At 34.7% G+C, this 22,134-nt stretch overlaps 1 protein-coding gene across 4 annotated transcripts in view; it reads left to right on the top strand.

The window, feature by feature from the left end:
* Positions 1–22,134, top strand: part of ZCWPW2 (zinc finger CW-type and PWWP domain containing 2) — a 151,136-nt gene that overhangs the window by 86,221 nt on the left and 42,781 nt on the right. For all 4 annotated transcript variants that reach the window (XM_040479996.1, XM_040479994.1, XM_040479997.1 and 1 more), the window contains exons 5-6: positions 5,169–5,283; positions 17,686–17,732. In XM_040479996.1, the coding sequence (XP_040335930.1) occupies positions 5,169–5,283; positions 17,686–17,732 (162 nt within the window). The remainder of the gene's footprint in view (positions 1–5,168; positions 5,284–17,685; positions 17,733–22,134) is intronic.

The following is a 22,134-nucleotide window of genomic DNA, read 5'->3' as shown; positions in this document are numbered from 1 at the left end:
TGTGTGTGTGTGTGTGTGTGTGTGTGTGTGTGTGTGTGTGTGTGTGTATGTGTGGATGATTCATAAATATTTTCTGCTGTTCTCATTTCTCTCCTGAATTTCCTTACCACACTCTTACTTGGTATCTCCACTTGGATGTCACAATAGACATCTTGTACCAACAGGTCTGAACTCTTGATCTTCCCCCTCACCCCCCCCAGAATCTCACTTCCTTGACAGCCTTCTTCTCACTTGACAGCAAAGTTCATCCTTCTGCTAGTTCAGTCGAAAAGACTTAGGGTCATCTTCTGCTTCTCTCACACCCAATTTTCAGTTGGTCAAGAAATTTATTTTGCTGTAACTTCAAATTATGTCCAGAATCCTACCACTTTTCACCACAATGGCTGCCACTATCCTGGTCTATACCACCATCATTTCTTGCCTAGGTTATTACTGGTAATCTTATATCTACATGCCTTTGTATAGTTTATTTTGGTCAAAACAATGAGAATGACACCAAAAATCATAAAATACCTAGGAATAAATCTAACCAAAGAGGTGAAAAATCTATACACTGAAAACTATAGAAAGCTTATGAAAGAAATTAAAGAAGACACAAAAAAATGGGAAAATATCCTATGCTCCTGGAGAGGAAGAACAAATAGTGTTAAAATATCAATACTACCCAAAGCAATCTGCATTTTCAATGCAATGCCTATAAAAATAACACCAGCATTCTTCACAGAGCTAAAACAAACAATCCTAAAATGTGTATGGAACCAGAAAAGACCCCAAATAGCCAAAGCAATCTTGAAAAAGAAAACCAAAGCAGGAGGCATCACAATCCCGGACTTCAAGCTGTATTACAAAGCTGTAATCATCAAGACAGTATGGTACTGGCACAAAAACAGACACTCAGATCAATGTAACAATAGAGAACCCAGAAATGGACCCACAAACATATGGCCAACTAATCTTTGACAAAGCAGGAAAGAAAATCCAATGGGATAAAGACCGTCTCTTCAGCAAGTGGTGCTGGGAAAACTGGACAGCAACATGCAGAAAAATGAACCTGGACCACTTTCTTATACCTTACACAAAAATAAACTCATAATGGATGAAAGACCTAAACATAAGACAGGAAGCCATCAAATCCTCAAGGAGAAAGCAGGAAAAACTCTTTGACCTTGGCTGAAGCAACTTGTTACTCAACAGGTCTCCAGAGGCAAGGAAAACAAAAGCAAACATGAACTACTGGGCCCTCATCAAAATAAAAAGCTCTGCACAACAAAGAAAACAATCAGCAAAACAAAGGCAACTGACGGAATGGGAGAAGATATTTGCAAATGACATACCAGATAAAGGATTAGTATCCAAAATCTATAAAGAACTTATCAAACTCAACACCCAAAAAACAAATAATCCAGTGAAGAAATGGGCAAAAGACATGAATAGACACTTCTCCAAAGAAGACATCCAGATGGTCAACCGACACATGAAAAAATGCTCAACATCACTCATCACCAGGGAAATACAAATCAAAACCACAATGAGATACCACCTCACACTTACATTAACATTAACAACCCAGACAACAACAGATGTTGGCAAGGATGCAGAGACAGAGGAACTCTTTTGCACTGCTGGTGGGAATCCAAGCTGGTGCAGCCACTCTGGAAAACAGTTTGGAGCTTCTTCGAAAAATTGAAAATAGAACTACCCTACAACCCAGCAATTGCACTACTAGGTATTTATCCAAGGGATACAGATATGCTGTTTCAAAGGGGCACATGCACCCCAATGTTTATAGCAGCACTATCAACAGTAGCCAAAGTATGGAAGAGCCCACATGTCCATCGATGGATGAATGGGTAAAGAAGATGTGGTATACATACAATGGGGTATTACTCAGCAATCAAAAAGAATGAAATCTTGCCATTTGCAACTACATGGATGGAACTAGAGGGTATTATGCTAAGCAAAATTAGTCAGAAAAAGACAAATATCATATGACTTCACTCCTATGAGGATGTTAAGATACAAAACAGATGAACATCAGGGAAGGGAAGCAAAAATAATATAAAAACAGGGAGGGGGACAAAACATAAGAGACTCTTCAATATGGAGAACAAACAGAGCGTTGCTAGAGGGGTTTTGGGAGGGGGGATGTGCTAAATGAGTAAGGGGCATTAAGGAATCTATTCCTGAAATCATTGTTGCACTATATGCTAACTAATTTGGATATTAAATAAATAAATAAATAGTATAAAAAATCATAATGTTTTAAAACACTGAATCAAATCAAATGTTATTTTTCTGCTCAGAACTATGGAATGGGTCCCATTTTAGAATAAAAGGCAGGATCCCTGCAATGGCCTGAAAGGACCTCCATGATCTGGCCCCTGTTAATTTTGTGATCTCATTACCTGTTACTCTCCTTCTTCATTTAGCCTCAGCCACCTTGGTTTCTTCGATGCTTCTTGAATATACTTGTATCCTCCCACCTTAGAGTATTTTTTTTTCTCTGCTTGGAGTTCTCTTTTTTGGAATATCTACGTGGTTAACTCCCTGTCCTCTTTCACGTCTTTGCAGATGTCACCTTTTCAATGAGAGTTACCCTACTTTTTTGCCTTAACTTTTCTTTATTACATAGAACTTGTAACCTCCTATTAACATACTGTAGGTTGGGGCGCCTGGGTGGCGCAGTCGGTTGAGCGTCCGACTTCAGCCAGGTCACGATCTCGCGGTCCGTGAGTTCGAGCCCCGCGTCAGGTTCTGGGCTGACGGCTCAGAGCCTGGAGCCTGTTTCCGATTCTGTGTCTCCCTCTCTCTCTGCCCCTCCCCCGTTCATGCTCTGTCTCTCTCTGTCCCAAAAATAAATAAACGTTGAAAAAAAAATTAAAAAAAAAACATACTGTAGGTTTTATTTATTTGTTATGCTTATTGTAGATTGTCTGTTTCACTAGCTAGAATGAAGGTAAGCTTTATCTACCTTCTTCAGTGGTAGATCCCAAGGGTTTAGAATATGTCAAGTCAATCAATAAACGAAACAATCTGCAAGAAAAATTGAAAAACTCAAAGTATATGTAACTGTTCACAACACTCTGTAAAATTAGATATATTCATACAAATAACATAAATGTTTGTAGATCCATACAGTAGCTTTGAAAGACTGTGAAAGAAACTGGTAATAATGGGTACCTTTGGGAGAAACAATACCAGCGATGGATATGGCGGCACATTCCAGCCTTCAGGGTGTGTACACACCACTTTAGTTGGAAAATACAGTGCATAGTTGAGCCTAATTGTGGAATTCAAAATTCTTTATAAATTAGTCTTAATTTTTTGTTTCTTTGAAGATGTTTGATTGTACTACCACTAGATGGCACATACTTCCTGGTAAATTCTTAAAGAATCTGAGACACAAGTTTTTAAAAAAGCTTTTTGGTTCCCCAAACTCACCGAAGTTTACTTTAGCTATCTATAGTATTGATTTTTCTCAAGAAATTTTCTTAACATCAATTGTTTAGTGCCATATCAGCTTCTAAGCTATTTTTCACTGATTTCTTATTTAGCACCATAACATTAGAGCTGCAGAAATATCTTAAACATGCAGATACTAAGTTAGATATTCTTAGTTTAAATTTTCTAATGTCTATTAAATTGTATCTGCCTAACTCTTTTTCTATGAAACTAATGAATGAAATTTAAATATTTTGTGCACAAAAGTAGGTTTTTGAAAAAAAAAGTAGGTTTTTGATTATATTCTTTGACTCCTTTTTATAAAATAAATCATTGTCTAGAACAACATGCAATTTAACAAGCACTTTCGGAATGCTTACATAATATGCAGTGAGATTAGGCAAATGGGTACTATGGAGGATAGAAAGATGAAATATTATTTATTGCCTCTGTCTTCAGGGACTTTTCATTTTATGGGTAGGGGCAGTCATGAATACAAATAACTATAATACAACTCAGAATGTAGTGAATGATTAAATGAAAATATTAAGTGTAACAGGAACAGATAGTTGATATTAATTTGGGGACTCCAAGAATAAGGTGGAGTTTGAGAAGAGCTTTAAATATATGGATAGTTTCATTCTCTAAATGAATTAAATATGTTATATAGATTTACATTTCTGTATAAGGAGTAAATTATGTATCTGAGATAAAGATATGATTATTATATGTAAGTGGTAAATATGGAATAATAGAATAAAAACCTTTTTTTTATGGTAAACTCCCAAAAAAGAAAATGGTGGTATGAATTTTATAATTTGTAACATTTAAAAACATTATAAAAAGTTTTTTAGGCAGATTCTTGGGTGCTTAGTTGGCTCAGTCAGTAGAGCACGTAACTCTTGATCTCAAGACTGTAAATTCAAGACCCACATTGGGTGTGGAGATTACTTAAAGATAAAATCTTAAAAAAAAACTTTTTAGTCAAGTTCTAAAATAACAATGGAAAAATTAGTGGGTCAGATAATTTTTAAAGTCATTTTTAACCTAGAGATTCTTTCACTCTTTTTCTCTTTAAAAATTTCTGTAAAAATAAATTACATGTAGAAAAAGTACTGAATTCAAGTAGAATAACATTGATTGAGTGCTTGCTATGCCAGAAAACTGTCATCTATTATTTCATTTAATACTTCTGAAACTTTATGATTAGTATATGCTGTTATCCACATTTTAGAAATGAAGAAATTGGGGCAAAAGTTTAAGGAACTTGTATGAATAGGTCACTTTTTTGCCATAACTCAAAACTGGATGTGAATGGAAGTAATTTTCTTACAATAAGAAACTTGGCTTTTCAGTTTATACCACTTCAGTATCATTGTTATGTTACTTAAAAGAGAATCAAATTATGCTAACAAAATATATTAATACTGACCACTTTGTTACATTGGTGGTCATAACTTTTTGTAACTTTTTAAATGTGAGAGGAATTATATTAAAATATTATCTTAGTGAATCAAGAATCTAACCCTTTGTCTTTTAATGTACAACATTCCCACAACTTTGCTATACTCTAATAATGAAATAATAATTATATACCAAAGTCTACATAATGTATGTTACAATGCTTATTAAATCGGGTTAATTTCAGCTCAATACCTAAATCAAGTAGATATTAAAACAAAATTATACATTTAGAAATGAGTCATTATTTTTCTGTGTTTCTTTAGCTAGGAACATGTACAAAGAAAAAGAAATGGTATAAAAGTGCACTACAAGAAGCATACCTTCTCTATGGACATTCTCACGAGCGAAGACTGGAAGTGTGCCGCCTATCCAAACAGGGTATTTGAGTTTTTTTATTCTTTACCACCCCCAAATGAGGATTTATTCAGATGCATGCTTTCTGAAATATATTTGCACATTTAAAAAATTTTCTTTTCATAGGGATAGGATATATCTTTGTCCACTGAAAAATTGGTTTTCTATGGATTAATAGTATGTATTTCACCCTCTGAAACTAAGCATACACTCTATTTAACTGCAAGGGTTTTAATTAACGCTTCTATCATCTTCTTTACTCTTAGACTATCTATGTAAGTTCTTTTATGTATTTCAAAGTATCATATTTCACAATTAGAAGCTATGTCTTTAAAATATATTTCTGGGATGAAACTTTCATTTGCATGTGCTGTATGATTTCAGACCAAGGTATTTTTCAAAATGTTTTATTTGTGAACACATTCAAGGCAGAGATAAAAACAATCATCAACTTTTTTTTTTTAATTAGGTAAAAAAATATGGTAAGATTTCAGGTCATTTTCAAAGAAAGTTCTTTTGAATCATCAATATTATGGTTTATAGATAGCTTTTTAAATGAATTCATCATAATGATTATAGTAGGTAGGATACATTTTTAACTCTGAATGTGATTTCACATAAAAATGATGATTTTCAATAAATTTAAATATGCTTTTAAATTTTGCTGCTTAGCGATAATAATTATCACCTTAAGTTCTAAAGATTATGGAAGGATCTGGCCTTCAGTGCTGACTGAATTTGAAAGTAAGAGTGGTATTTTTTTCCTCCCTTGGAGAGGCTTAATATATATTTTAAAAAACTTATAGGTGAAAATATTTTATTTAAGAAAAATTTAAATATTAACGCAGCTATCTAGGTTTAGATTTTAAAGGAAATAAGTAGATTTAAAAACAGTGGAAAAGAATGACAAGCACATTACTCTGGTTTACTCTGAAACTGGGAAAAGGGACATTTATTACCATGAATGTGATTTTTATTCCTTGTGCTGAAAATATAATGTCTCTGTTTATTAGCAGTAAAGGTTGAACTCACTGTATTGTCACAAATGCAATTTTATTCTTTTCATGGATTATACATTTTTCTTGTGTAACCAAAATAAACTTTGAAATATTTAGGGTTTTAGGGTTTTTTAATATAAATACTGTAAACTAATATAGTCAGTTATTTTTTAAAATTATATTACAGCCATTTCACACTAGCAATGGATACACTCTTTCAATAAATATGGAACTGTGTCTTTGTCATTGTTGTGTGTGCCGGAGTATTAACGTCTGGGTCCTTTGGCATTCTTACTTGTCCAGAGTCTATGGAGAAGGGGTTATTTCTCATTGGTTTTGTAGCAGACCATTTTTTTTGCTGAAAGACTGATGATTTTTGCATGCAGAAATTGATGTAATTCAGTCTGAATGTAGAGAATCCATGCCTAGAGACTTTCATTTTGTTCATCTTATTGTTGAGTTTTAAGAGTTCTTTGTGTATTTCAGATAACAGCCCTTTGTCAGATATGTATTTTGCAAATATTTCTCTCACTCTGGATTATCTTCTGATTCTCTTGACAGTGTATTTTGCAGAGCAGAAATTTTAATTTTAATGAAGTCCAACTTACTAATTATTTCTTTTGTGGCCCTTGCTTTTGATGTTCTATCTGAAGTCATTAGCAACCTAAGTCATCTACATTTGTAGATGGGGGGCATGAAGAGACTTGCAGGAATTCAGTCTTTGCCATAAGAGGCTCGCTCACTTCAGACTCACTCTTTACTATCTCCAAAAGAGACAATATAGTCCTTGCTTAGGTTCTAGGGTGAATTCTCATACGTATTCAGCTTCTTACTTTGTTCAAAAGTGGTTTTGAGACATAAATAGCCATTATTCAGATATTTTACAAAAGGTGAGTAGTTTAGAGGCAAACAACTTATTTCATCCCAACAACTTTGAGAATTTCTTCACCCCAAAATTTATTTTTCCAACCCAGAAATAATGACTCCTAATTTCTTGGCCTGAATTCTCCCTACACTGCAGACATTGACACACTATTATGTTTGATGCAACTCTTTCAGTGTTGAAATCTGCCGGGTCAGTAAATGATATGTAAAAAATACAGACCTGCTCATACTGTAAGAGATTTCAAAGTCCTGTCCACATAATTCAGTTCCCCTGTTTTTTGTTATATTAACTATTACTCCAAGTAAGTGATTCTTTTTATGAGTATAGAAAGATTTTTCTTATGTAGGAACATTCATTATAATTGTATTTTTAAAATGAGTAGGGTATTATCCATATAGTCTCTTTATAATTTAGCTTTAGGATTTTGTGTTATTTGTAGGATTAATATTTCTTACATGCTTTACATCTTAGAGTGGATGTTCCTATTTCTACCTTTTTTTCCTAGAATTGTTTTGTTTTGTTTTAAAAAAACTTTATTTTTTAGAGCAGCAAAATTTCGGGTTCCCAGAAAAATTAAGCAGTAAGTACAGAGTTCCCATAAGCCCCCGCCCTATACCCATACAGTATCTTCCACTATCAACTTCTGGCCCCAGAGAAGCATGAACCAACACTGACATATCATTATCACCCAAAATTCAGAGTTTACATTAAGGTTCACTCTTTGTGTTGTACATTCTACAGGTTTTGACGAATGTATGATGATGTGTATTCACCGTTGTAGTATCATACAGAATTGTTTCACTGGCCTAAAAATTTTGTGTTCCACATGTTCATTTCTCCCCCACTCCTACCTCTCTGCCAACACCTCACAACCACTGATCTTTTTAGCCTCCAGAACATCATATAGTTGGAGTCATACAGTATGTAGCCTTTTCAGATTGACTTCTTTTACTTAGTAGTATGTGTTTACATTTCTCCATGTCTGTAGATTCTTTAGCACTGAAAATAGTCCATTGTTTGTATGTAATACAGTTTATGTATCCGTTCACCAACGGAAGGACATCTTGGTTGTTTCTAGGTTTTGACAATTATGAATAAAGCTGCCATAAACATGCAACATAGGTTTTTTTGTGCACATAAGTTTTCAGCTCATTTGGGTAACTACCAAGGAACACAATTGCTGAATCATATGGTAAGGGTATGTTTAGTTTTATAAGAAACTGCCAAACTATCTTCCAAAGTGGCTGCATCACTTTTACATTCCTACCAGAAATGAATGACAGTTCCTGTTGCTCCACATACTTGCCAGAATTTGGTGTTGTCAGTGTTCTGGATTTTGGCCATTTTAATAGGTCTGCAGTGGTGTTTTAATTTGCAATTAAATGTCATTAGAAAATGACATACAATGATGATGAACATGCTTTCATATGCTTATTTGCCATCTATAAATCTTCTTTGCTGTGGTGTCTCTTCATTGCCTGCTTTTTAATTCAATTGTTCATCTTGTTGACTTTTAAGAGTTCTTTGTATATTTCAAATAACAGTCCTTTTGTCAGGTATGTATTTTGCAAATAATTTTTTCTCACTCTGGATTATCTTCTCATTCTCTTGACAGTGCATTTTTCAGAGCATACATTTTAATTTTAATGAAGTCCAACTTATTAATTATTTCTTTCATGGGCCTTGCCTTTGATGTTATATCTAAAGTCATCAGCATATCCTAGGTCATCTACATTTTTTCCTGTGTTACCCTCTAGGAGTTTTATAGTTTTGCATTTTTCATTTAGATGTGTGATTTTGAGTTAATTTTTATGAAAGGTGTAAGGTCTAGATCTAGATCCATTTTTGGCACATAGACATCTAGTTGTTCAACACCAGTTATTGAAAACACTTTTCTTCATTATATTGTCTTTGCCCTTTTGTAAAAGATCAGTTGACTATATTTATAGAGTCTGTTTCTGGGCGGTCTATTCTGTTCCATTGATCTATTATTCTTTTCCCAATATCACACTGTCTTGATTATCGTAGCTTTAGAGTAAGTCTTGAAGTCAGGTAGGATGAAGTCCTCTAACTGTCCTTCAATATTGTGATGGCTATTCTGTATCTTTGTCTATTCATATAAACTTTAGATTCAGTTTGTTGATATCCACAAAATAACTTGTTGGGATTTGCATTGAGATTGCACTGAATCTATAGATCAAGTTGGGAAGAACTGACATCTTGACAATATTGAGACTCCCCATCCATAAATATGAAATATATCTACATTATTTAGTTCTTTCATTTTGTTCATCAGAGTTTTGTAGTTTTCCTCATATAATCTTGTCCATCTTTTGTTAAATTTATGCCTAAGTATTTCATTTGGGGGCTGTTAGTGTAAATGGTAATGTGTTCTTAATTTCAAATCCTACTTTTTAATTGCTGGTAAATAGGAAAGTGATTGACTTTTGTGTATTAACCTCGTGCCCTACAACCTTGCAATAATCACTTATTTGTTCCAGGAGTATTTTTCTTGATTTTTTGGATTTTCTGCATATTCATGTCATCTACTGAGAAAGGCAGTTTTATTATTTCTCGATCTATACTCTTCTTCCTTTTTGCCCCCTTACTGCATTAATTAGGAGTTCCAGTACAATATTGAAAAGAGTTCTGAGGCAGGAACATCTCTGACTTATTCCTAATCTTAGGGAAAAAGCTTTGAGCTTCTTACTATTGAGAATGATGTCAGCTGTAGGATTTTTATAGATTCTCCTTATCAAATTGAGGATGTTTCCCTTTATTCCTAGTTTGCTGGGAATTTTTATCATGCATGGGTGTGTTGGATTTTGGTAAGTGCTTTATTTGCACAACTGATATGATCATGTTTGACTTTTCTTTTTTAACCTACTGTTGAAGCAGCCTCGTTCGTATACCTCAGATAAATCTCACTTGCTTATGGTGTATAATTCTTTTTATACATTGTTAGATTTGATTTGTAGTATGTTGAGGATTTTGCATTTATGTTCATTAGAGAAATCGGTCCGTAGTTTTCTTGTAATGTCTTTGGTTTTGTTATACTGGCCTCAGTGAATGAATTAGGAAGTATTCCCTCTGCTTCTATCTTCTGGAAGAGCTTATAGAGAATTGCTATAATTTCTTCCATAAATATTTGGTAGAAATCACCAGTGAACCCATCTGGGCTTGGTGTTTTTGTTTTGTAAGGTTATTATATTGATTCAATGTTATAAAAAGATATAGGCCTCTTAGATTGTTTATTCTTGTGTGACTTTTGACAGATTACGTCTTTTAAAGAATTGGTCCATTTCATCTAGGTATCAGATTTGTGGGCATAGAGTTATTGACAGCATTTCCTTTTATTATCCTTTTAATATCTTCACATCTGTAATGATGCCCTTTCTTTCATTTTTTTTTTAATTTTTTTTCAACGTTTATTTATTTTTGGGACAGAGAGAGACAGAGCATGAACAGGGGAGGGGCAGAGAGAGAGAGGGAGACACAGAATCGGAAACAGGCTCCAGGCTCTGAGCCATCAGCCCAGAGCCTGACGCGGGGCTCGAACTCACGGACCGCGAGATCGTGACCTGGCTGAAGTCGGACGCTTAACCGACTGCGCCACCCAGGCGCCCCTCATTTTTGATATTAGTAATTTATGTTTTCTGTCCTTTTTTTCTAGTTAGCCTGGCTAGTGTCTTATTTTTATTGATCTTTTCAAAGAAACAGCTTTTGGTTTTATTTCCTCAATTGATTTCCTGTTTTCAGTCTCGTTGGTTTCTGCCCTAATTTTTATTTTTTGTGCATACTTCGTATTTTAACTTGCTTTTCTTTTTCTAGTTTCCTAAGATGGAAGCTTAGTTTATTGATTTTGGGTCTTTGTTTTTTCATAATATACACATTTTAATGCTGTAAATTCCTCTCTAAATACTGCTTTTACTGCATCTTACAAATTTTCATAAACTTTATTTTCATTTTCATTTAGTCCAAAGTATTTTTTTTTTAAGTTTATTTATTTTTGAGACAGAGAGAGACAGAGCATGAACGGGGGAGGAGCAGAGAGAGAGGGAGACACAGAATCGGAAGCAGGCTCCAGGCTCTGGGCCATCAGCCCAGAGCCCGACGCGGGGCTCGAACTCACAGACTGTGAGATTGTGACCTGAGCTGAAGTCGGACGCTCAACCGACTGAGCCATCCAGGCGCCCCTAGTCCAAAGTATTTTAAAATTTCTCTTACGATTTCTTTTTTGACCCATATGTTATTTAGAAATGTGTTGTTTAATCTCCAAGTATTTAGAGGGTTTTATAGTTATCTTTCTGGGGTTTTTTTGTTTGTTTGTTTTGTTTTGTTTTGTTATCTAGTTTAATTCCACTGTGGTCTGAGAGCAGACTATTGTATGATATCTGTTTTCAAAAGTGAGTTAGGGAGTATTTTATGGCCCAAAACATAGTCAATCTTGGTGAATGTTCCAAGTGAGCATGAGAAGAATGTGTATTCTGCTACTGAGGTTGTAGTCTGTAGGTGTAGATTATATTCAGTCGATTGATGGTGTTGAGTTCAAAGTACAATAGTTTCCTCTTATATGCAGTTTCACTTTCTACAGTTTTAGTTATCCGTGGTCAGCTGTGGCCTAGAAGCAGGTGATCCTCCTTTGATGTTTCATCAGAAGGTCAGTAGTAGCGGAACAGTATGTCACAATGCCTCTGTCATTCACCTCACTTCATCTCATCATGCAAGCATTTTATCTCATAAAACAAGAAGGATGAGTACATTACAATAAGAGATTTTGAGAGACCACATTCACACAATTTTTATCAGAGCATATGGTTATAATTACTCTATTGTATTAAGATCTCTTACCCTGCCTAACTTATAAATTAAACTGTATCATGACTATGTATATATAGGAAAAAATCAGTATATATAGGTTTTATTACTATCCATGGTTTCAGGTGTCTACTGGGGGTCTTGGAACATATCCTCCACAGATAAAGGGGAACTACTGTATGTCCTGACTGATTTTCTGCCTTCTGGACCTGCTCATTTCTGATAACGTCTCTAATTATCATAATGGGTCTATCTATTTTCCTTGAGTTGTATCAATTTTTGTGTTACATGCTTTGACACTGTTGTTAGACACATTTATATTAATAATCATTATGTCTTCTTGGAGTAGTAACCACTGTATTATTAATTAATATTCTCTTTATCCCTGATAACTTTCCTTGCTCTGAAGCATTCTCTGTCTGAAATTAATATAGCTTTCTTTTAATTAGTGTTAACATGCTATATCTCTATTTTTCCACTTTTAACCTCTGTGTGTCTTTGTAGTTAAAGTGAGTGTTTTGTAGACAGCATATAGTTGATCCACTCTAACAGTCTTTGTTTTTTAATTGGTATAATTAGACACTGAAATTTAAAATAGTTATTGATATAGTTGGATTAATAGCTACCATATGTGTTACTGTTTTCCATTTGTTTTTCTTTGCTCCTATTTTTTCTTTCACTCTTTTTCTGCCTTTTGTAGTTTAATTGAACATTTTATATAATTCTGTTTTCTTTCTTAGCATATCAATTATGCTTTCTTTTTAAGTTTCTTTAAGAAAAAAAACTTTTTAAGGAGATGGTTTTCCTAAATTGAACATATTGTTGCTGTTATTACTATTTTGAACACATTGTTTTCAGTTAAAGAATAAGAAAATTAAAAGTTTATATTTTACCTTCACTTAGTCATTCCCTGATGCTATTCCTTTCTTTGTGTAGATGCAAGTTTCTACTCCACATCATTTTCCGCTCCCTTTTAACATTTCTTGTAAGGTAAATCTACTGGTAACAAATTCCCTCAATTTTTCTTTGCCTGACAAAATATATATGCCTTTATTTTTGAAGGATAATTTCACAGGGTACTGAATTCTAATTTGGTGGGTTTTTCTCTCACAACACTAATTATTTCACTCACTCTCCTCTTGTTCTCACAGGTTCTGAGGGGAATTGGATGAAATTCTATCTGCTCCTTTACAGATAAGGCACACCACCCTCCCCCAGGCTTCTTTCAATAATTTTCCTTTATCTTTGCTTACCGCTTACCTTTGGCATTTATACTGCTTGTCCTCTGAGCTTCCTGGATCATTATTCGGTATCTGACGTTAAATCGGGGGAAATTCTCAGTCATTATTGCTTCCAATATTTCTTCTGTTCCTTTCTCTATTTCTTTTCTGTCTGGTATTCCCATTACACATATATTATACTTTTGTGGTTTTCCCATTGATCCTGGATATTCTTTTCTCTTGTTTTCCAATTTTTTTTCTCTTTGCTTTCAGTTTTAGAAGTTTCTATTAATATATCCTCAAGCTCACAGATTCTTTCCTCAACTGTGTCCAATCTAGTGATGAAACCTGTCAAAGGTATTCTTCATTTCTGTTACAGCATTTTGAATCCCCAGCACTTCTTTTTTATTATTTCTTAGAATTTCCATGTCTCTACTTACAAGAACCACTTGTTCTTGAATGTTGCCTACTTCTAAAGCTAAAGCCCTTACCGTATTAAGCGTACTTGTTTTAAATTCACAGTCTGATCATTGCAGCATCTCTGACATACGTGAGTCTGCTTTTGATACTTGCTCTGTCACTTCAGACTGTTTTTTGCTTTTCGTATGCTTTGTATTTTTTGTGGAAAGACAAACATGATGTACCAGGTAATGGAAACTGTGGTAAGGAGACCTTTAGCAGTGTAGTGGTAAGGCATGTGGGACTAGGGAAGGCATTCTATATTTCTTTGTTTGTTTGTTTGTTTGTTTGTTTTGAGAGAGAGAGAGCGCAGGGGGAGGGGCAGAGAGAGAGAGGGAGAGAGAGAATCCCAAGCAGGCTCTGCACTGTCAGTACAGAGCTTGACACGGAGCTCAATCTCATGAACCATTAGACCATGACCTGAGCCAAGATCAAGAGTTGAATCCTAACCAACTGAGTCACCCAGATGCTCCAAGCATTCTATGGTTCTATGATTAGGTCTTAGTCCTGGGCTTTGAACTGTACAAGTGCTTCCCATTTTTTTTCACCCCCTTACATGGTACATAATGGATAGAGGGGATCCCGAGTTGGTATGTCCCTTCCCTTGCGTGGAAAACCATAGAATGCTTGATTTGGGTATTTCCCTCCCCGACTAATTGGTCAGGCTCGGAGAAAACCAGAATAGGTTAGGCTCTGGTAAAATAGTTTCTCTTCAAAGCAAACGGCTAAGAACTGAATGCTCTGGCATATTTCAAAATGGTTACTTTTTTCTTCCCACTGAGGAAGTGCAAAGGCGTTTTTCTCCAGTCTTTATTATGAGAACCCGATATAGCTCCTGGAGGTAAATGCATAAAAGTGTGCCTCCCTCCTGCATGACTGGGTCCCCCAAGAATTTTTCTCTCTCAGGCTTGTTCACATTGAGGCTCCAGCAATTCATCAATTACAGTTCATGTGTTCCTACCCCAGCACTAGTTCCTGTGGAGGTTTCTGCTCCATTAAGTTGTGATTCTTTGTATTCACCTGTCTCTCCAAATTTGGGGGCCGCGGTTTGCCCTGTGACCTCATTTCTCTAAGGGATCTAAGAAGAGTTATTGATTTTCAATTTGTTCAGCTTTTTACCTGTTGTGAGGATGGAGTGTGACTTCTAAGCTCTTTACATGCCAGATCGGAAACTGGAATATCCTCTACCTTTTTAAGAACATGCTTTCAGCTGTCGCCTTTAAAGAAGCATATACTAACAGATTTTCTGAGGCCATCAATGGATAAGCCTTAAAAATTTTTTTTTTTTAAAAAGAAGCCACTGATTTATGTTAATATTTGTACTCCTTTCTAATACGGTTGTAAATAAAAAAAATTTAACATCTGTTATGAGTCATGAGGCATAACCACCTCTACTGATTCGGAACATTTTCATTTTCTACCTGCAGCTCCTCTTTTGCACTTTAAAACGATGATATGGATGTAGCCCAGAAGAGGAGTAAAGGCCCTTTTAATTATCCAAATCTACATTTCCTGTTAACTGCTTTTCACTCTGTGTGAGGGTCCCCACATGCAGAGATTTCTGAAGGGAGGAAATTAAACCTTTCTCACTAGGGAAAATTCAGCTCTTAGAAAGTGTTTAATGTTGCTGAAGGTGAACACGGACCTACTGTTATTAATAGGAAAATTGCTAATGATTGTAATGTTTTTCAGCATTACATCAGACTTTCCCTTTGGCAAATCCCTTTGAAAATCAGAGTGGCTGTTGTTACCCCCCGAAACACTTCTCTATTGCACTGGGAGATGGTTGTGCAACGTTTCAACATAAAAAGTTCCTTGAACAACAGTTTGGATATTTCTGTTCCAAATGTGTCTCCCTACTGGAAATTTTACATAAGAATGATGTATATTTTGAGGAGAAAAATAACAAAATTGTATTCTTTTTTCACTAACTGGAAAAAAGACCAGTATATGACCAGGGTCCATTGGATCCAATTTTAGTTTTGAGTTTCTTTTATGTACATTTTCAACTGCATGTACAGATTGATATTTCATCATGACTTTCATTGTTATTAGAGGTCTTCAAAAGAAGAAAGAGAAAAATCTTGTAATTATCATCAGGGCTCTTTTGTAAATCTGAAATGCATTATGGAATTTTACTAATCTTTGCTATTTTATCATTACTCATCAGTTTATTCCCAACTATGTTAAAAAGACTAAAACAATTATTTAAATGGTAGAATGATGGAATCACTTAACAAGATGATACAACAGTAACATGTATAATCACTAACCTATTTTTCCTAGGTTAGTTGCAAGGGTTAAGATCTCTCTGTATGTGTCTCTGTCTCTCTCTCTCTCACACACATGCACCCATACCCCAGAATGTCTTTATTAGCTAAATGTAAAAGAACACTGTAAATAATCTATTATCTACCACACATTGTTTTAGGAGTTTTATTTACATAAATTCTGTTACTTGAATCTCACAATATACCAATAAGGTAATAATTATTACTCCTGGTTTATCAATAAAGAAACTAAGGGTCTGAGAACATATATGGTGTTTTATATCTTACATTGTCTAGTATAGTCACTTACACCATGTAAATGTTCTATGTATTTTAACTCGTAAGTTATATTAATTCATTCAGGTAAAATGTGTATTTCAGATCCATGTGAGATTTTGAATAAGATACATGTACATTTATTAATTATAAAAAAAACTGAGCACCTACTGCATATAAAACTTGGCCCCTGACTTTAAGGCACATTCTAGTCTTGTAGGGTGCTTTGACGTATATAGAAGTAACCATAAGACAAGGAAGAAAGTTCTGTGTCCTGTCATGACTGTGGTTTTGCAACAAAGGTGGTTATTTCTCCTAGTTGGAAGAATTTTCTGTGACAGTGGATGGTCTTATACATTCATCAGTGGGGAGAAAAAGGGTATTCCAGAAGAAGGGATTATTTCAAGCACAGCTGAACATAGGAAAGAGGACAGTTTACATGTGGCCAACTAATTATAGGCATAAATATAATAACCTGCTTCTCCGGATTTGTATGCTTTATGCCAATAATTTTTTACTGCAAAATTTGCTTTTAGATAGCAGCATTTATTTACTCTCATATCCATGGATATTTATTCTCTTTGTTTGTTTTAAGTTTTCATTGTGAATTATAGTCCTACATTGATAAATTAAATTTTGGGGTATTTTTTAATGTTAAATGTAACCCTAAAACCTTATTATTAATGTCCATAATTCTCTTCATTTTTCATTACCACAATATTAAGGTTAATAAAACATATGTGTGAATAAAAATTTATGTATAACTCATTTCGTTGGAATTCTACATTGAACCCATAAAAAATACAATTTCTTAATTATTATTGCCAATAAGTTTTACTAATTCACACGCACAGTTTTACATATATCAAAATTATATCTTAACATAGTTTTCTACGTGCTATTTGTTTATCATCCTCCTTGCTGAGTGTTGCTTAAGGGTCCTGCATGGAAGCTGCAGACATAAAGATTAAACACTTGCAGTCAGATGGGTCTGGCCCCACTGCATGGCCTCAGGCAGGGTACTCAGCCTTAACTTTCTTAGCTGGGAAATGGACTACATACTTTTTTGCAAGTTTATCATGAGGTTTAAACAAGAGATTGTCTATGTAAGGTCTTTATCCATGTCTTGCATAGAGTAGATGTGCAAGTGGAGATAGCTGGGATTTCATTCCAGGTCCTGTATACTCCAGAGCACATTAGCTGACCAGAACCTGGAATAAGATACACTAGTTGCTAACTTGGAAACATCCAGCCAACCAGTTAGATTTAAGGGAGGAGGCTTGTCAAATAACTATGCGGATCCCTGATATTATTACCTTTGGATTATTTTGTTATACTCAACTTGGAAAAGTTGAGTTTAATAGCATTATGATTAAAAAATCATTGAAAACACATATCACAGCATGAGAAAGTAGAAAATTCTAACTGTATAATGTTGCATTTATTTGAACAGGAGTGTAGGCACTTTTTTGAAACAGCCATACTTTATTATCTTACAGATAAATCCAAAGCAGATGGCAAAGTTGCTGTGGTAGCCAAGAAAAGGGTAAGATCATGTTTCATTATATAAAATATGCAGACTTCAAATTCCATTTGATTAAAGCTATTTTTAAAAGAAAATTGAATTAATATTTAAAAGCAAAATGACATATAATCAGTATTTTCTTCTAAATGTTAGTTGAGTGCATTTTTCCTTTTTTAGGTTAACACTAGAAATTTAATTTTTATGATTACTTATATCAGTGTTACAGACTTATGAGGAATTAGAATGATAGCAATATTTAAAGTTAACAAGTAAGTGATTGCTTTTATTTATATTTCACATACAGGGGTGCCTGGGTGGCTCAGTCAGTTAAGTGTCTGACTTCAGCTCAGGTCATGATCTCACGGTTTGTGGGTTTGCGCCCCACGTCAGGCTCTGTGCTGACAGCTCACAGCCTGGAGCCTGCTTTGGGTTCTGTGTCTCCCTTTCTTTCTGTTTCTCCCCCACTCATGCTCTGTCTCTCTCTGTCTTTCAAAAATAAACATTAAAAAAATTATTTTTAAAAGTTGTATTTCACAAACATACTCTCCTATACTAAAATATTTTTTGTATACCATGTTATTGGAATGTGTGCAATCTCATGGAAGATTTAAATAATTAAAATTCACAGCTTAATATGGACTTTACCTTGAAGTTGAGAACAGTATCAGCCATTTGTATAAATCTAAACATAGAATCTTTGAATAAAATTTGTTTTTTTTTATTTTTTAATGTTTACTTTTGAGAGAGAGATAGAGAGAGAGAGATGGAGAGAGAGAGATGGAGTGCAAGCAGAGGAGGGGCAGAGAGAGAGACGGAGACACAGAATCTGAAGCAGGCTCTAGGCTCTGAGTTGTCTGCACAGAGCCCAAGGCAGGGCTGGAACTCACAAACTGTGAGATCATGACCTGAGCTGAAGTTGGACGCTTAACCAACTGAACCACCCTGGCACCCCTAAAGTTTGTGAAGTCAAGAGCATTTTAAAAGAATTCTAACACATCAATTTGTATATGCAGGGAGATGTTTAACTCTACCTACTGTCAAAACTTGATTGGGATAGGATGAACCTTTGACATTCTCCTCAAGTGACAGTATTCTTAACAGGACACTACTGAAAAAAGAGAAAGAGCCAATTCTTAAAACAAATTCTTTTAGACAAATAATATATTGGTGTCATAAAAAGAACTGTGATTGAAAGAAAAGCCTATCCCTGTAGTATTTCCTGGGTTGAATGGTGGTGTTGGTGCAGGGTGGACCCAGGAAAGGTTGAGTGTAACCTGGAAGGACAGAAAAGATGTTGGACACAAACCTATAGATGAACAGGCAAGGAAGTAAGTGTTGTTTTTATATTCTGAGTATGTATATAGGTCATGGGCCTTTTTAAAATCAACTCTTTTGCTTTTTGACTTGTAAAAGTAGTCTGTACTTTTCACTGGCTAAATAATGTTGCTGCACCTTTGCAGAGAGGAAGTCAATATCATAGAAGACAAGGTTGCCTTTTAAAACAGAAAGAAGGGGTGCCTGGGTGGCTCAGTCGGTTGAGCGTCCAACTCTTGATTTTGACGCAGGACGATCTCAGTTTGTGGAATTGAGCCCTACGTCGAGCTCTGTGCTGACAACACAGAGTCTACTTGGGATTCTCTCTCTCCCTTTCTCTCCGCCCTTCCCCTGCCTGCACGGGAGTACTCGCTCTCTCTCTCTCTCTCTCTCTCTCTCTCAAAATAAATACATAAACGTTTAAAAACAAACAAGAGAAAATAGGACTTGTGTGTATGTCTGAAGATTTAGACAGGAATTTTTGAGATAGGATTGTTAATGTGGGTAGAATTGTTTATTTTAGTCTCAGCTAAAGGATATTTAGAATAAAAAATGATAAGGATAATACCACCATTTTTATATACTGTTTTATTTTTACCAGTGATTCTCAGTGAAAGCTATACTACTGTCTTTAGGACAGTGCTATTTAAAGTGTGGTCCATGGACCAGAGCTGGTCTGCAAACTATTTATTATTGGTCTGCAATGAGATAAAAGCCAAAAATGAGAGGAACCATTTAGAAACTTGTATAGTAATTCCATAGGGTCATTTTTTTCTGTTGAATGTAATGATAAAATAGAACTTATATTTTATATTTGTTTTCTATTTCACTTTTTTCCTAGTAACTTGTTTCTGTTTTTAATTTTGTATAGAAGTATAGATCTTAGGCAAATTAGGGACAAAACGTCCTTTAACACAGATAATTTGAGAGACATCTCCCTATGAGATATGTTAGGAATTTGTAGAAGTGTCTTGGGTTATAGTAATTTGGGGAATACAGGGCATTTTGTTGGGCAAAGGTTAAGGAAACTAGATATCTTGCAATGCATGGAACAGAACTATTTCACAAAAACTGTCTAACATTTGGCATGATTTTTGAATGTGCTGCTAGACTCAGCAAACTACAGAGATACAATTGACCCTTGAACAACAGAGGTTTGGGGCACTGACCACTATAGTCAGAAACCCATGTATAACTTCTGACTCCCCCAAAACTTAACTACTAATAGCCTATTGCCAACTGAAGGCCTTACTAAAAACGTAAATAATCGATTAATACAGATTTCTGTATGTTATATGTAATATATACTATATTTTTACAATACATTAAGCTAGAGAAAACAAAATGTTAAAATCATAAGGAAGAGAATCTACATTTACAATACTGTATTGTTAAGAAACTGCATGCAAGTGCAGGCTTTTTATGGAGTGGAATAAACACATTGTTCTTGAAATTATTGAATAATTTACTTATTTTCTATTCAACATATTGTAATGTATTTAAGTATATATTTAGCTGTAAGAATAGAAGTGCAGTTACTGAGAAATCATGGAAAACATTTATAAATCTGTAATAGGAAATTTGAGATGATTTTTAGCAGTCTTAAAATCAAACATTACTAAACACAGATACATGAAATGTATTGATCTCTTTGTATTTCAAAAAAATAAACATTTAGAAATATTTCATAGTATTGCTACCCTTTCCATTTGTAAACACTTTACAATAGTGATAAGAAATCTATGTTTAAATATTTACATATTGAGATTATTTGGGAAGAAGGCATAGCAGACATTATCATCATCATCTTACAAAGGAGATCATTTATAGTTAGAGAAGTTAAGGAATTTGCCATACTCCCACAGTGCTCCTTGGATAATTTTACTTAATCTTAGTTTTTCTTAGTTCTTATTAAAGTTTAGCAAGCTAGTCCTATTAGAGTTTGAGTGTTAATTTCAACTAATATGGTAGCTTTTATTTTTTTATACATTTGGATCTACGGATATCGAAGACAGTATTTTTTTTAAAGATAGAACTGTTTTGGGGCACCTGGGTGGTTCAGTCGGTTAAGCAACTGACTTCGGCTCAGGTCATGATCTCGCAATTCGTGGGTTGGAGCCCTGCATCAGGCTCTGTGCTGACAGCTCAGAGCCTGGAGCCTGCTTCAGATTCTGTGTCTCCCTCTCTCTCTGTTCCTCCCCTGCTTGTTCTCTCTCTCTGTTTCTCAAAAATAAATAAAGGTTAAAAAAAAATTTAAGATAGAACTGTTTTATATAAAACACTATAGGTGGACAAAAGAAAGTTGCTGGTGTGAAAGCAAAAGATGATGATGATGATGATGATGATGATGATGATGATGATGGTGATATGTGGGGCACCTGGGTGGCTCAGTCAGTTAAGCGTTCAGCTCAGGTCCTGATCTCGCATTCATGCATTTGAGCCCCGGGTCGGGCTCTGTGCTGACAGCTCAGGGCCTGGAGCCTGCTTCAGATTCTGTATCTCCTTCTCTCTCTGCCCCTCCCCTGCTCGTGCTCTGTCTTTCTCTCAAAATTAAATAAATAAAAATTTTAAAAAATAACAGTATGATGTATTAAGTGCCTACAAAGGCCAGGGATACACATACATTACTTCATTTGATTCAACAACAATTATGTGAGGTAATCATTGTTGTCTATGATTAATGAATAAAGAAAATAGCATAGGGATGTTCACCACTGCAAAAATTACATTACAAAGATGAATCATAAAAACAAGTAAGGTAGTTTTCTATACAGCCCCTTACCCTGGGTTGCAAGTCTTAATAGTCTATTTTCTTTATTTATATAAACAGAGGTATATATGTACATGTATAAATGCTTTGTGATTGTCTTGTTTTTACAACAATGAGATCTTATTATATATATTATTCTACAGATTTAACTACTTAAGCAGATACAGATCTGTTTTTAGCCTTCTACATAGCATACCATAACAGATATATCAGTTTTAATCAGTGAGCTCTATATTGATGAATGTTTGGGAGTTTTTCAAGTTGCTGTTGTGGTTTGATACTGCTACATGCAATGCTTTAATAAACATCTTTATGCATATATTTTAAAATACTGATGCC

The sequence above is a fragment of the Herpailurus yagouaroundi genome, unplaced genomic scaffold (genome assembly GCF_014898765.1).
Source record: "Herpailurus yagouaroundi ecotype Mexico unplaced genomic scaffold, PumYag 159, whole genome shotgun sequence".
Lineage (NCBI taxonomy): Eukaryota > Metazoa > Chordata > Mammalia > Carnivora > Felidae > Herpailurus > Herpailurus yagouaroundi.
This window is presented reverse-complemented; position numbering and strand designations above follow the sequence as displayed.